The 12,414-nt window shown below is 42.1% G+C and overlaps 1 protein-coding gene and 1 long non-coding RNA gene across 5 annotated transcripts in view; one reads left to right on the plus strand and one right to left on the minus strand.

Moving 5' to 3' along the window:
- The window catches only part of LOC137533093 (uncharacterized), a 39,043-nt gene that overhangs the window by 19,308 nt on the left and 7,321 nt on the right, over positions 1-12,414 (plus strand). The gene's annotated exons all lie outside the window — the stretch shown is intronic.
- The window catches only part of CEP170B (centrosomal protein 170B), a 127,752-nt gene that overhangs the window by 18,267 nt on the left and 97,071 nt on the right, over positions 1-12,414 (minus strand). For all 3 annotated transcript variants that reach the window (XM_068254262.1, XM_068254261.1, XM_068254260.1), the window contains 4 exons: positions 10,803-10,841; positions 7,057-7,194; positions 2,672-2,760; positions 2,488-2,581 (listed from right to left, as the gene is read on the minus strand). In XM_068254262.1, coding sequence (XP_068110363.1) covers positions 2,488-2,581; positions 2,672-2,760; positions 7,057-7,194; positions 10,803-10,841 — 360 coding nt within the window. The remainder of the gene's footprint in view (positions 1-2,487; positions 2,582-2,671; positions 2,761-7,056; positions 7,195-10,802; positions 10,842-12,414) is intronic.

A 12,414-nucleotide genomic window follows, 5' to 3' on the forward strand; every position in this document is an offset into this window, starting at 1 on the left:
AAACTCGAGATGCTAGCATAATATTGCCCCTGTTTAACTCTCTAGTAAGGCCACATCTGGAATATGGAATTCAGTTCTGGGCACCACATTACAAAAAAGATATTGCAGTTTTAGAGCAGGTGCAGAGACGAGCAACAAAATTGATGCGTGGGATGGAAGGTCTCACTTATCGAGAAAGGTTAGATAAACTGGGTTTATTTAGTCTAGAGAAAAGACGCCTTAGAGGGGATCTAATTAACATGTATAAATACATCAGAGGGCAATATAATACCTTGGCGGATGAGCTTTTTGTCCCTAGGCCTTCTCAAAGGACTAGAGGACATGATCTGCGCATGGAGGAAAAATGTTTTAGCCATTTATTTAGGAAAGGGTTCTTTACAGTAAGAGTGATTAAGATGTGGAATGCATTGCCACAGGAAGTCGTTATGGCAAACTCTATACCTGCATTTAAAGGGGGCTTAGATGCTTTCCTTGCGTTGAAAGACATCCATGGCTACAATTACTAGGTAATGCCTAATGATGTTGATCCAGGGATTTTATCTGATTGCCATCTGGAGTCGGGAAGGAATTTTTCCCTTTAGGGGCTAATTGGACCATGCCTTGTAAGGGTTTTTTCGCCTTCCTCTGGATCAACAGGGATATGTGAGGGAGCAGGCTGGTGTTGTACTTTATACTGGTTGAACTCGATGGACGTATGTCTTTTTTCAACCAAAATAACTATGTAACTATGTAATAAATAGTAATACGGAAAGTTACATAGCCACGCATAACTTCATGTTAGTGTACTAATAGTAAGCGCAGGAAAATGATGTACAAGGACATCTTGTAGCCATATCGTAAAATTACACCTACATACATTTTTTTTTTAATAAAAAGACCTACACATAACTCACAAACATAACATTAAAATTTACCCCTTACCTCCCGCACTCTCCCATAGTTACCCAAATAAAGTATATGCATAAAAAAATGACAAAAAAACAACAACAAATAAACATAAATAAATAGTTACCTTAGGGACTGAACTTTTTTTTTTTTTTTTTTTTTAATATGTATGTCAAGAGGGTATATTAATTTTAATTCTGAATTATGGATTTGTAATTAGTGATGGCTGCAAAACTGAAAAAAATGCACCTTTCTTTCCAAATAAAATATTGGCATCCTAAATTGTACTAGGGAAATATTGTAAACCTTTTTATAACCGGGGCAAATAAAATATGTGGGTTTTAATTACGGTAGCATGTGTCATTTTAAAACTATAATGGCCGAAAACAGAAATAATTAATTTTTACCATTTTTTTCTTATTTTTTTCCTGTTAAAATGCATTTAGAATAAAATAATTCCTAGCAAAATGTACCACCCAAAGAAAGCATAATTGGTGGTGAAAAACAAAATATAGACCATTTCGTCGTGATAAGTAGTGATAAATGTATTGGCGAATGAATGAGAGGAGCACTGAAAGGTGAAATTTGCTCTGGTACAGAAGGGGAAAAAACACCTCAGTAGTTAAGTGATTAAACAATCATTACAATACATTTGAACAGAGAAGTCTTTTATTTAAAACGTTCTGGGATTGTGCCTTGATTAAAAAATGTTGAATATATAGTTCTGTTTTTTTTATTATGATTAGTACAAAAAAACTATATAATTTTTTTTTTTTATTAGATTATGATCAGGAAAGTTTTACAAATGAAGATTTGTTATTGGTTTACAGCTCCACCTTGTGGTTGGATTGGCTGGTTTGCAGGACTATCAAAGGTTTCAGTTTGCTGCAGTTCAATAAAAATAAGAAGCCCGTTATAAAGCCTCTTTCTGGAGATTTGATTGCTGTAATTTTTTTTTTTTTTTTACTGCAACAGTAAGATAACATTCTCAGCAAAACCAAATAAGGTGTTGGTGTAGGTGGGCAGCACGGTGGTGTAGTGGTTAGCCATCTTGCCTTGCAGCACTGGGTCCCCTGATCAAACCCCAGCCAGGGCACTATCTGCACGGAATTTGTATGTTCTCCCCGTGTCTGCGTGGGTTTCCTCCAAGAACATCTGTTCCCTCCCACATCCCAAACACATACAGATAACTTAATTGGCTTCCTCCTAAATTGGCCCTAGACTACAATACAAACATTACAGGATACATACACAGACATAGGACTAGGTAGGAATTCGATTGTGAGCCCTTCTGAGGGACAGTAAGTAACAAGACAATATACTCTGCACTGCGCTGTGGAAGATTGCAGCGCTTTAGAAATACTAAAAAATAATAATAATCAGTGCATTTATTTGCAGTATTTCATTCTTCTTTATATTTGGGTGGCAAGCACAATCCTAAGTGCGAGAAAAATGAAAACACAAAAACTCCTTTCAATTATTGCAGTTTTGTTTTCCAGGTGAGCGGCATTTTGTAAGGTAAATATCTAAAAATCCTATTTTCACCTGACACAAATGAAGCTTTGCAGGGAATGATAGGATATTTATTAAATGCATGATTACCTTGTTGGACGTTTTTAGGATTGGCACTTCGTTTTCTGCATTCATCTTGGTCTCCACCTCCTCCCAACTTTTCTCCTTTTCCTTAAATATAAGCCTGATGTAAAAATAAATAAAGGCAGCCCATTAGTCGCTAAAAATATCTGCAAGAATGCTAAAAAAAATAAATCCTAGAGATGCCACTTACTTCATTTTTTCAGTGAGTATCTCGGTGTTTGCGCATATTGTGTGCGACAGCTGGGATACGGGGTTCAGCATGAGGTTGTCAAAGATCACCTGAAATACAAGAGTCCGATAATTGTGTGTTATTCAGCATAAACAGGCGGTTTCCTACTTACTTCCCATGTTGTTTGTAAAGCCTGCTAAACACTAGAGGAGCGCTGGGCAAACGACGGGCAGCAGCTACCGGATTCCTTCCCTCCCTCCCTGCAGAGTAACAAGTGGAAGAAAACTGAGGGTAATACTCACCTAATCGCCACTTCTTTTGTTGGGTCTACATAGCCACAGGGTCTTGTGTCATGTGATGTCCTGTGGCCAAGTAGACCCAACCCAGGAAGTGGCGATTAGGCGTCCCGCACCTCGCACCTTCTGGGTTCCCCTTCCGCATTGTTCGTATCCTCCGCTCAATGTGTTTACGTCAGGCGTACTGGCTCTGGACCCAGTACGCCTGCAACAAGCACGCTGAGCGGAGGATACAAACGGTGGAGTGCGGAAGGGGAACCTGGAGGGTGGGAGGAGCAGGATGCCGCCCGGATAGATGGATGCACCAACTTTCCAGGGCCCTAGGAACGTTACTACGATATGCCTCTTTGTATCTGGGAGCTTGTAAGTTTTTAATTGGCGTGAGAAGCGCAGATGTGGAAATACATTTTTAAAGCATGCTGCACAATTAAGTTTTTTATATATTATAGAAATGTTATTGAAGAATAAATAGAATTTGATACATGACCGTGGTATGGTTCACCGAAGTGGTCCTAGTGAAGCATACAAATGGAGTGCGAGATCCACCTGAAAAACGAGGTGGCTGCAATTTGGTGAGCCTCCCTGATTGTGATGTGGAGGGATCACGTGTGTTGGCACTTGAATCACATTGCACGGAGTTGGATATATGAAGCAGATTAAACAGTATTACGCTATGTGTAGTATTTTTCCCATATAGGAGCATATTGTCCTTATTGGAGAGCGCAGTGGACTTGGATTATATTTGACCTGTATGTATGAAACCTGAAGTAAGTTTCCTCCCTTTAGATTCCGGCCGGTGTGATGACGAGTAGCATCTGCGGCGGGGTGCACATGGGCAACTTCAGGCCAAAGTCGGCAATTAATGGAGCAACCAGCGGGACCGGGAGAGGAGCCAGGAGGACGCCGGGGGACCTTGTGGGCTACGGGGGGGCTGAAGGAAGCCCAAGGTAAGTGTAAATTGCAATTTTAAGGAGAGCTCAGGGTCCCTTTAAGCCTTGTATACACACTAGGGAGTTCTTCAGCCAAAGGGATGGTCCAGGCAGCCTTTGCCAAGAATCCTGTGTGTAGAGCTGCCCCGATGCGTCGCTGAGATATCCAGAGAGCCAAATCGTCTAAGCCTAGCATGTTGTCCCCCTACTTATCCTTCCTGCCAGAAGCAGTTCCCTTACGCACTGTGCAGTCATCCCTCCTCCACCCTCCATAGTAATAACTTGTCTGTACAGCACTCAGCTCTGAAACATTGACTGAGGGTAGGTTTCCACTAACTCGAATTTGCATGCGTTCTCCGCATGCAAATTCGCATAACCAATACAAGTGAATGAGCCTGTGTCCACTTGTCAGGAAAACTGAGCGTTTTCTTGTGCAGGAAAAATCTGCACAGCAGAGCCATCCGAATTCGGACACCGCACGCAACGCATGCGATTCGCATACAATGTATTTAATAGGAAAATCGCGTGCGGTTTTGGTATGCGAATTTTCATGCAAATTCGCATAGAAACAATGGAAAACCACACAGGCATTGCCATGGTTAAATTCACATACATAGTCATCCATGCAAAATCGTATGCGAATTCGCATGAAAATTCGCATACAACCGCATGCGAATTTCGCATCCGCATGCAAATTTTTCCACAGCGAATCCCACCGCACAAGTGGAAACGTACCCTGAGTCCTAATCTGTGAGGGTGACAATATTTATGCGTGCGTACTTCCCTGTAATTCTCCATCCCTCAGATCTATAACCTTTATATACAAGTAAAGAACAATTTATTACAAAGCTATTTAAATTACATAACAGTTATATGAATAGTACTAGTCACGGGCAATAAGATTCCAATAATTCAGAGTTGAAGCAAAATTTTACCCAAATGTATGCAAATTAAAAATGAATCAAATGATGCAGATGATGCATTTGATTGATCCATTTTCCAGCTGAACAAATCTGCCATAAAATTACCATAAACATGCATCAAATTGGAAAAAATTTAATAACACAAGTGTAAATTTCAAAAAGTATTTAGTGTGCATATAAATGTAATGCTTGTTTAAAGGGACTCCGAGCAGTGCAGAAACTAATACTTTCCCCAGTGTCAGCAGCTCCATTCAGCAGAATGGAGCTGCTGACTTTAGGAAAAAGTCGCCCTGTGTAATACAATGTAACTATGGAAAGATGGATATCATTTTAAAGCTCTCTTTCTCCTCTTTCTGGCGACACCTAAATCGTCACCCTACGCCTTTTAGTTTTCTCTATTTTCGCGATTGAAATCGCGGCCGCTGCAATTTCAATCGCGAAAATAGCGAAAACTAAAAGGCGTAGGGCGGTTTATCTATCATTGGAAAGAGGAGAAAGAGAGCTTTAAAATGATATGCATCTTTTCATAGTTTCTGCACTGCTCGGAGTCCCTTTAAAGAGACACTGAAGCGGAAAAAAAATATAATATAATGATTTGTATGTGGAGTACAGCTAAGAAATAATACATTAGGAGCAGAGATATAAGTCTAATATTGTTTCTAGTACATGAAAGGTTAAGCAACTCCAATTATCTGTGCAAAAGAGCCATTGAGCTCCATGACTTTCAAAGTCACAGAGAGCTCTGTCTTCTGAAGCTTGTTATCTCAACTGTCAGTCACTGTATTTTCTTTTCTCTCCAGAGGACAGGTCAATAGTTCACTGGCCTGCTCTGTAAAATCATTTAGAATGCTGAGTAGTGTGTAAACTGCAAATATTAGAGAATGATGCAATGTTATAAAAAAACACTATATAACTGAAATAAAATATGAGAATATCTTCTTTGCTACTAATGTTCTAGTAATTATCTGTACTACACAACCAATTCATTATGTCATTTTTTTTTTCACTTCAGTGTCTCTAAAGGAAACCAGAGATTATGTAATAAGGAGCTTTCATACTTACCTGGGTCTTCCTCCAGCTTCATGTTGGCCGTGGGCTCCATCGCCGTTCTCCTAGGCAGCTCCGATCCTCCGCTTTGTCCCCCGGTATATAGCTCGGACACGGCAGGTTGTGGTGCACCGCACATGCGCGGCCTGGAAGTGATACGCTCCTGTTGCAACTGCGCAGAATGGCGCAGGCCACGGGAGCGCGACTGGGGCATGCACAATGAACCACAGCTGGCCACGACTGAGGTATATACCGGGGGACACAGCGGAGGAACGAAGCAGCCCAGGAGGACGGCGATGGAGCCTACGGCTGGAGGAAGCCCCAGGTAAGCATAAAACCTGGTAAACTTTAAAGAGACCCTGAGATGGGGCCACAGGAATATTATATACAGCCCCCTCTGGCTTGATCGTTTCCACGCTGTCCTCTTCTGACTTACCATTTGCCTTCAACTGGCCCCGGAAAGTCCTTTGGTCCGGGGCCAACTGCACTTGTGTGGCTGAGCCGCGTGCAATCCCACCACGTTCACATTGCCGGGAGTGCTCTTTGTCTGTGCAGTACTACTGTACAGACGCAGAATGCTCCCGCTGGTGTGAACGAGACAGGGGAACGCGCCTGGCTGTACTTCGCATGCACCGATTGGCCCCAACTGACGGTTTGTCCGCGGCCAGTAGCGGGTGAACGGGCAGTCAGAAGAGGATGGCGTGGGAGGAAGCCCCAGGTATGTATATTTTATTCCCGTGGAAGCAAACCCCCCAGAAAATCGGAGCCACACTTATCTTTTGGCATAAGTGAGGCCGTGCTGCATCTCGCGCAGGCGCTGTACGGCTGTGCTCGAGTCTGCAGAGGCACAGCCCTTGTCCGATTTCTTCAGGAAGCTGCACTCGACAACAGGGGACTGCAGGCTGTCATGAGAACCCTCTCCAGAGGCTTCCCTCTTATTAGGCAATTATAGTTTTAGTACCCAATGTTTGCATTGGGTACACTTTAAGTTAATATATTAGAAAAAGTATGGAAGCCAAAAATGAGCAACACGGGACCCTGCTCTGTGCAGCCATTTACTGATGCAGGGAGAGAGAAATTTGTAGGCTGGCTGTACTGCAGAGAGAGAGCACAGAGGCCACGCCTACAAAAAAAAAAGATGCAACAATTTGGAAACTCATTGCTGGCTGTATATGAAAGCTGGAGTTATGCCCCCGGAGTAATATGCCCACCTCCTCCCTGTTCCTGGCTCTCCGCTTTGCGGGATCATCATCTCGGTTGTCATTCATGTTCTGATCGTATTCTTGTCCTGACGAGCCCGGTGGGACTTTCTGGTAATTTAGACCTGCTTCTGGGATGTGGTGCACCAACTTCAAACGGACAAAATGGAAGAAATACAGCGTTATACACACTTCCTCAGCTTATGGCCATTTATTTCACATTACAGCATAGACATAGACCTTCAGGATCAGTAAAAATGGTAATTACACTAAAGTAAGAAAAATCCAGATGTAACTTTAAAGGTCAACTGAAGTAAAAGGTATATGGAGGCTGCCATATTTATTTCCTTTTAAGTCATTCCAGTGCCTGGCTTTCCATCTGATGCTCTGCCTCTATTGCTTTTAGCCATAGACCCTGAACAAGCATGTAACATATCAGGTGTTTGACATTGTCAGATCTGACAAGATTAGCTGCATGCATGTTTCTGGTGTCATTCAGACACTACTGCAGCCAAATAGATCAGCAGGGCTGCCAGGTAACTGGTATTGCTTAAAAAGAAAAATAAATATGGCAGCCTCCCCATTTCTCTCACTTCAGTTGTCCTTTAAATATGACATCAAAGATTCAGTCATGTGACTTGCCAAACACTGGCTACTTCTATGAAGTGCTTAGTTGTCACTTAACACTTTCCGACATGCTTATCTGGAGCCACAGGAAGTAATAGTTTTATAACTAGGATAGTCACTTGAATAGAAATTGTGAGTTGATGCAGGCTCATGCAATTTTTGTATGCAAATTTATGAAGGTTGATAATTACGTCAAAGCGATCTTTGGTCCATTGTCAACCTACATAAATTTTCATAATTTTTCAACTCCAAATAAATTTGCATGTCATTGACCATCCATAATCATAATTTTATTTTGAAAATAAAACTTAGGCTAGGAACCCACTACAAGTCGCAAACGGCAATTGCTGGCATTTTAAATTAGCTTTTTGTAAGCGATTTCATAAGCGTTTTCTGGCGTTTTAGGTAGAGGTTTTAAAAAGTGTAAGCTTTTTGTCAGTGATTGTGATTGCAATTTTAATTTATTAGTGGTTTCAAATAATTCTTTTTTTTTTACAGTTTGCAGTAATTCAAAATCGCACACCAATCGCAATGTAAGTGATTCATTAGCGATTTGCCAGCGCTTCAATACTCTACATTGGAGAGCAAACGCTACCAAACCGTTGCTTGTCCTGCGATTTTGATTCCCCAGTGGTATCACAGGGGTAAAGGAACCGCAAAGTAAACTGGAACATATGATGATGATGATGTACATAATCAGATGCTCCATATGTATTGCCATAGTTTACTGTAGGAAACCTTTAAAGAGACTCTGAAGCGAGAATAAATCTCGCTTCAGAGCTCATAGTTAGCAGGGGCATGTGTGCCCCTGCTAAACCGCCGCTATAGCGCGGCTTAACGGGGGTCCCTTCACCCCCAAAGCGACCACTGCAACACTTGGTCGCAGACTTGGTCGTGATTTATTGCTTCCTGGAGGCAGGGCTAACGGCTGCAGCCCTGCCTCCAGTCGCGTCTGTCAGCGGTGCATCGCCGCCTCTCCCCCGCCCCTATCAGTAAAGGAAGACTGAGAGGGGCGGGGAGAGGCGGAGATACGCGCTGACAGACGCGCGTGGGGCAGGGCTGCGGCGGTTAGCCCTGCCCCAACCAGGAAGCGCTCCCCCGCTGTACGGAGCAGATTTGGGGGGTCAGGGACCCCCGTTAAGCCGTGGGATAGCAGCGTTTTAGCAGGGGCACACGTGCCCCTGCTATCTATGAGGGCTGAAGCGAGATCTATTCTCGCTTCAGACTCTCTTTAAAGGACAGCTGACCTGAGAGGGATATGGAGGCTGCCATATTTATTTCCATTTAAACTGATCCATTGCTCGTCAGTCCTGCCTGTCTTTCATGCATCAGTTGCGTTTGACTCACACACCTGAAACAAGCATGCAGCAAATGTAGGCAAATGTAAGCGAAACATCTGATCTGCATAATTATTCTACCACTAAAAGTACTAAGATGCGTACACACCTCTTGTTTTAGGTCACCAGTCAGGGGTCAGGACTCGATCCCTTTGGGCGACATCAATAGATGGCCTGTACAGACGTGCTCTGTAGCGATGAGGGAGTGGTGCATGTGTGCGGTCATGCAGGGGGTAGGGGATTGGCGCAGACAATGCGATTGACCACTGTAGAGGTGAGTTGCTCCACCCAGTGGATCTCTCCTGGATTGGGTGTCACTGTACATACGCCTGACTAAGGCAGCCAATAACTACTGCCTCAGGCAATAGTCAGTACATACCTTTAGGCCTCTTTTCCAAGAGCAGTTGAACTGTGTGGTCAGCAAGCAGTTGCCAGACAGCAGTGAGCAGTTTCCAGGCAGCAGCAAGCAGTTGTGAGAGTTTGAGAGGCATTTCACTGCCTATCAACCGTCCGTAAGAAAAGAGGCCTTAAAGCGGATCCGAGATGAAAAACTAACTAGAACAAGTAACTGGTCTATATATCTTATCTAAAGTTTACAGTGAAAAGATGAAGCTGGCACACCTACTTGTTCTGGGTGCTTGATGTTAGTAGCGAGGCAAAGCTACTTATTATTGTCATATAACTGTAAAGTACATCAGCACACCTATATTGCAGCGAACATTTATAGGATAATATGTGGATTACTACACAATAAATGTGCGCTGCAATATAATCGAGACTGGTGTGCTGATGTACTTTACAGTTATATTATCTAAAGTTTAGATGCCAGCCATGTTCTGTTTGTCGCAGGCTGAGGGCTGGAGATGCTACCAGCTTGGCCTGTGTGTAATGTGACAAATTCAGTCCCCTCTCCTCCTCCCCTCTGCCTCTGAAATCTCTGGCTAGTAACCTCCTCCTGCTCCTGTGCAGGCTGAGCTCCCATAAGCCCTTGCTACATACAGTGCCAAGGCACTCTAAAGAGCTGTGGGTGAGGCTTGTTTAGCTTATAGGGAATGAGAGTGTTAAAACACAACAAAAAAAAGTATTTGGCTTGAGGAATGCCCTATAAACTATATGAAAGGAACACAATTATGCAATGAGTAAAAGTTTATCTCGGATCCACTTTAAAGGGAAACTAAACTGAGAAGGATATGGATTTTTCCTTTTAAAACGCTACCAGTTGCCTGACTCTCCTGCTGAGCCTGTGTCTCTAATACTCTCAGCCACTGCCCCTCAACAAGCATGCAGATCAGGTGCTCTGACTGAAGTCAGACTGGATTAGCTACATGCTTGTTTCAGGTGTGTGATTCAGCCACTACTATAGCCAAAGATCAGCAGGACTGCCAGGCAACTGGTATTGTTTAAAAGGAAACATCCATATCCCTTTCAGTTTAGATTCCCTTTAAAGGCAGAGGATCAGCAACATAACCAGGCAATATGCATTGTTTAAAAGGAAACACAGATGGCAGCCTCCATATCCTTCTCAAGACAAATGTCCTTTAAGCCTATGTTATACAAATACATGGCCTCCCAAAGACAGTATTGGCCAACTTCCTATAAGTCATATGACTGCAGGTAACATTACAACAGACTTCTCCCATAAGCAGCCTGAGAGGAATTTGGTTCGAGTCCTCCAATAGCACAACAGGAATATCAAACCCATCATAGTGCAAAGGTTGTACTCTATAATGAATAATTGAATGGAACCGAAATCAAATCAATAATGTAACAAAATAAAATGAAAAATCGCAGCACCTGGGATGGCAATGTTCTTTGTGATGATCGCTTAAGTATCTGCGTCAGGGAAGAAAAACAAGAAAGAAATGTAAAAATCATGGATGCCAAAGTAAAATCAATGAAAATGTCTAAAAGTGCCTAGATGACTGGAGAAAAAAAAATACCCTCCCTTAAAGAGAACCTGTAACCAAATGTAATTTGCACAACTGTGAATCCCCATTCTAATGGTGGGAATACATGTTTCAATTTTATCCTCAATCTTAATATCGATCGAGAATTCCGTTCAGGTATCCGATTGAAAATGAAACAATCTATTGCACAAATTCAACACCCCCGGATGCATTTTCCTGCCAGATTTCAGTCGATTTTTACTAAGTTATCAATCGAAAATGTGTAAAACACAAACAATTCATTATCCAATTCCTTTTTCGATCGTGTTACTGGGCTGGATCAGGGAGGAGCGAATGAGTACTCGACCGCGCAAGTAATAAAGCATACCAATGGTACAATTCACTGCAATTTAGATGGAGGAAGCGAGAGAATATCCAACATGTTCGATCATATTTCGATCGTTTTTGGATCGGATTATCGTATCGAAAATGAAAAAAAAAACAACCACTTTATTTCCAACGAGTCTATGCTCGATTCAATTGATCGATCGTAAATAAGGTCGAGCAAAAAAAACGCAACGTGTATTCCCACCATAGAACTGTTAAAGTACATCCAAGGTGAAGATAAATTGATGAGATGAACAATTGCATCTATCCTCCTAAAAATTACTTTTCTTTTCTAGATATCCCAGTTTTATTTTATATTTAAATCTAGTTTCATTGTCGCTGCTCCCTGACACCTTCAATGAAGTATGCCAGCGCTCAAATCTACGAACTACTGACCCTTTTTTTCGCTTTCCTGCTCTCAGAAGCCATTTACTGACAGGAAAGTGTTTTATGGTTGTAATTACTTATCAGTGACAGTTATGCTATAGTCCGACCCTGTCCATATCCAGACAAACTGTCACTTGCATACCTGATTTTTAACTCTTTCAGGCAGAGAAACAAAAAAAAACAACACAGCATAGACATTTGTGTGCTAGGCACTGTACATACACGTTTATCTCATCATGTCACACGTCACCTCGGTTGTCCTTTAAGAGTAACATTTCAACACGAATGCACAGTCGTTTGCCTTGCTCATATATATTTTCATCGACCTTTGAATTGGCGAACTTAATGCTGCTGGATTGAGAGGAGTCTTATAACTCACCTGTGCTTGTTACTGATAACAAGCTTTATTAAACCCTTTATATCAAAAGCGACTGTCACTGTCATGTAAGAAGGTTTTTTTTTGTTTTTTTTACTTGTGTTATATATAGACTAACACAAGGAATTAATTCAGTGAAATATACAGTATATATAAAAACATACATTCTCTTTATAGCCACTGTCCACTGAAAATCCCCACAATTGCATTCTGAGTGCAACTTTAACCCTTCACTAATTGCATTACTGATTTCAACTCTGATTTAACCAACAAAAATTTATTTCCAAGTGAATGCGATGTGTGTGTGTGTGTGTGTGTGTGTGCGTGCGTGCGTGTGCGTGTGTGTGTGTGCGTGTGCGTGTGCGCGTGC

Source organism: Hyperolius riggenbachi, chromosome 9, assembly GCF_040937935.1.
Source record: "Hyperolius riggenbachi isolate aHypRig1 chromosome 9, aHypRig1.pri, whole genome shotgun sequence".
NCBI classification, from domain to species: domain Eukaryota; kingdom Metazoa; phylum Chordata; class Amphibia; order Anura; family Hyperoliidae; genus Hyperolius; species Hyperolius riggenbachi.